This window comes from Rhagoletis zephyria, unplaced genomic scaffold (genome assembly GCF_001687245.7).
Source record: "Rhagoletis zephyria isolate East Lansing unplaced genomic scaffold, Rhagoletis_zephyria_1.1 Rzeph_scaffold_32078, whole genome shotgun sequence".
Lineage (NCBI taxonomy): Eukaryota > Metazoa > Arthropoda > Insecta > Diptera > Tephritidae > Rhagoletis > Rhagoletis zephyria.
The window spans coordinates 856-3,993 of NW_016189133.1; the positions used below are offsets into that span (position 1 = coordinate 856).

The 3,138-nt window shown below is 32.2% G+C and overlaps 1 protein-coding gene across 1 annotated transcript; it reads left to right on the plus strand.

Annotated features, from left to right (window-relative positions):
* Positions 1-860: 860 nt before the first annotated feature.
* Positions 861-1,831, plus strand: LOC108353901 (cathepsin K-like; the record flags this gene model as incomplete). The annotated part of the gene is made up of 3 exons (XM_017605090.1): positions 861-1,005; positions 1,106-1,657; positions 1,728-1,831. Coding segments are annotated over 3 exons (801 nt in total), but the record flags the coding sequence as incomplete, so codon positions are not given.
* Between the last annotated feature and the right edge of the window lie 1,307 nt (positions 1,832-3,138).

A 3,138-nucleotide genomic window follows, 5' to 3' on the forward strand; every position in this document is an offset into this window, starting at 1 on the left:
GTGCGCAAAGTTTTGCCAAATAAGTGTGACAAAACTGGTTTATTTTTTTTGTCTGAGTATAAAAAAAATTGTAACGTTGTGAAACAATTTTTTTAGTAAAAGTCAAACTGACACAATTACACACTAAAACAGTGTGTCTAAGTAACGTACAATTATGAATGAAAAATTCAAATTAAACGGTAGTAATTAGTCAAAGCAAAAACATAAATTAATATTGATTGCATTTAGTTTTTAAATTTAGATCAATGCTGAATCATTAAAATGTTTTTAAAGATGTTTTTATATATTAGTAACCCAGCAAATTTAAAAATTAAGTAAGTTAATTAATTTTAAAACTTAAAATTTTATGTTGTTTTATAAATTAATTTAAAAGATAAAACTATCAATGTTACTAAAATAAAATATTTAGTATAAAAGAAAACATAATCAGTTAGTCTAAATCACCTGAAATTAATTTTTTAACATAAACTTTAAACATGCATTTGGCAAAAACATTGACAATTTTATGCGTTTTTTCCATTTCAGTTTCAGTATTTGTTGAAACCACTGAAGTTGAAGATGAGCCAATTAACACATGGCAAAAGTTTAAAGTAAAAACTTAAAAATATTATACTTTTTATTTAATTTTTAATATTTTAGGCAGTTTTTAACAAGTCGTATGGATCTTTTGAAGAAAATGCACACCGAAAAGTTATTTTTGAAAAAACACTAGCTTTTGTACGGATGAACAACGGCAAAAACGGTGTCAGTCTTGGCATTAATTCTCTTGCAGATTTGGTCAGTGTGCTATTAATTTTAAACCAAACGCTAAAAAATTCATTTTTTAACAAAAACAAATTTTTTTTAATTTTTATTAATAGTTTCCAGATGAATTTTTTCGCCTTAGCGGGGGTGTTCCAGAAAATATAAATTCAAGTTTTGAGTTCATTGTTTCCCTTGGTTCTGCTACTGACTTGCCTGCCTCAATTGACTACAGAGGCGTTTTTGGACCAGTTGAAAAACAAAGTAAGTAAAAAGTAAACATGTTTGTGCTCTAACATTTTGTTTTTTTATTTTTGTTTCAAAAAACTTAAATGAGTTTTATTGCTTTTTTACCTTGTACCAGATACTAATACTAAACTGTGTGGCAGTTGTTGGGCTTTTAGCGCAGCGGGCGTAGTTGAGGGCGTCTACGGGTGGCGCACAGGTGGACGACAGACGGTGAACCTGGCCAAGCAGGAATTGGTGGACTGCGCCAGTGAGCATTACGGCTACAAAAAGTGCAGAGGATGCGGAGGTGGCAACGCTAAGGAGGCGTTGAGGTACGTGAAGGAGAAGGGAATTGCCCTGACGGCGCAGTACCCGTACCGCATGGAGGACGGCCACCAGTGCCGCCAACAGGTGACGCCTCGTTTCATTCGCCCGGGAGCGTTTCAGTGTGCCCGACTGCCCTACGGTGCCAGTGAGGACCAGCTGAAGACCGCCCTCAAGCGTTTCGGCCCACTGTCAGTGGTAATCATAGCAAGTGATAGCCAGTTTCGCTCCTACCGAAAGGGCGTCATGACTGCGGATACGGTCGATCCAAAAGCCAAAACCCGTCACGTGGTCGTGCTGGTCGGCTACGGAACTACGGCCGATCAAAAGCCTTACTGGACGATTCGCAACAGTTGGGGCTCAGGTTAGTGCCCAATTTTATTTTAGTTTGTAATACTTAGAAATTGTAATTGGTTTGTATTTAAACAATTTAGGTTGGGGTGAAGAAGGTTACGGACGTTTGCTACGAGATCCTAAAAGTACTAGTGCTCGGGAAATTGACCGTTACCCAGTTTACATAACTGATTTTAAAGTTTAACTTATTTAGGTATATGCATTAAAAAAATGATTAGTCAAAAAACAAACATGGCAAACTTAAAAACTGAAAAATAAACTAATAAAAAAATTTGTGGTGCTTAAGTGCATCGGCTCTACAAACTCGCATTTAAAATTTCAAATATTTGTTTTAATTTACTTATTTAAAAATTATAAAATTAAATAATTTTAAAAAATTTAAAAAAACGCTTAATAAAAATTCTGGCAAAAAAGGGACAGGGCTGGCATAGTTAGAGCATTCCGGTGCCAATTAACCTGGTTTGATTAAGGGCAGCCGAGTTTTAGAACTGGCTGTGTTAAAGTGTGATTCAAACTGTCGAACTAACGACAAAAAAACCAGTGTTTCAGCCTGTTGGCACTGTTGCCACACTAGCCCAGTCCAAGTGAAAATGCAGGTGAAAGCTCTTTAAGCGTGCTCACCTAAAAAAGTAGCACAAAAAAATTAAAAAAAAGAACAAAAAATACTGTTATATAGCTGGTTGTTGTTGTTGAAAAATTTTTGTTTTCTAATTAGTTAAACAAACAAACAATTTATTTTTTATTAATTAAGTAATTAACTAATGCTGAACACTTGTTGCAGTGAACAATATTTAAAGGGCATTATTTGTTAAGTTATTAATTAAATCAAAANAAAAATGCAGGTGAAAGCTCTTTAAGCGTGCTCACCTAAAAAAGTAGCACAAAAAAATTAAAAAAAGAACAAAAAATACTGTTATATAGCTAGTTGTTGTTGTTGGAAAATTTTTGTTTTCTAATTAGTTAAACAAACAAACAATTTATTTTTTATTAATTAAGTAATTAACTAACGCTGAACACTTGTTGCAGTGAACAATATTTAAAGGGCATTATTTGTTAAGTTATTAATTAAATCAAAAGTTTTTTTTTCAATACTACAAATTAAACATGTTACATATTTTAAAAACATAATTTTATAAAATATTTAAAAGTTAAAAATGCGTTTTGTGCAAATCATATGTTGGTTTGTTATAGTCACCGTTTTGTTTTGTTACGATGACACCAAAAAGCCTGTTGCCAGTTGGAAACAATTCAAAGTAACTTTCTAAACTTAAACATTTTATTTATTTTAAACTTTATTATTAAATTATTTTTAGGCCACATTTAACAAGTCATACAGTTCTGCTGAAGACAAGGAAAATCGCAAAAACAACTTTAAAAAAACTTTAGTTTGGATTCAGAAAAACAATGGCAACAAAAATGTTACTCTGGGTTTTAATTCAATGACTGATTTTGTAAGCAAACTTTAAAAAATATTGTTAAAATTATATGTTT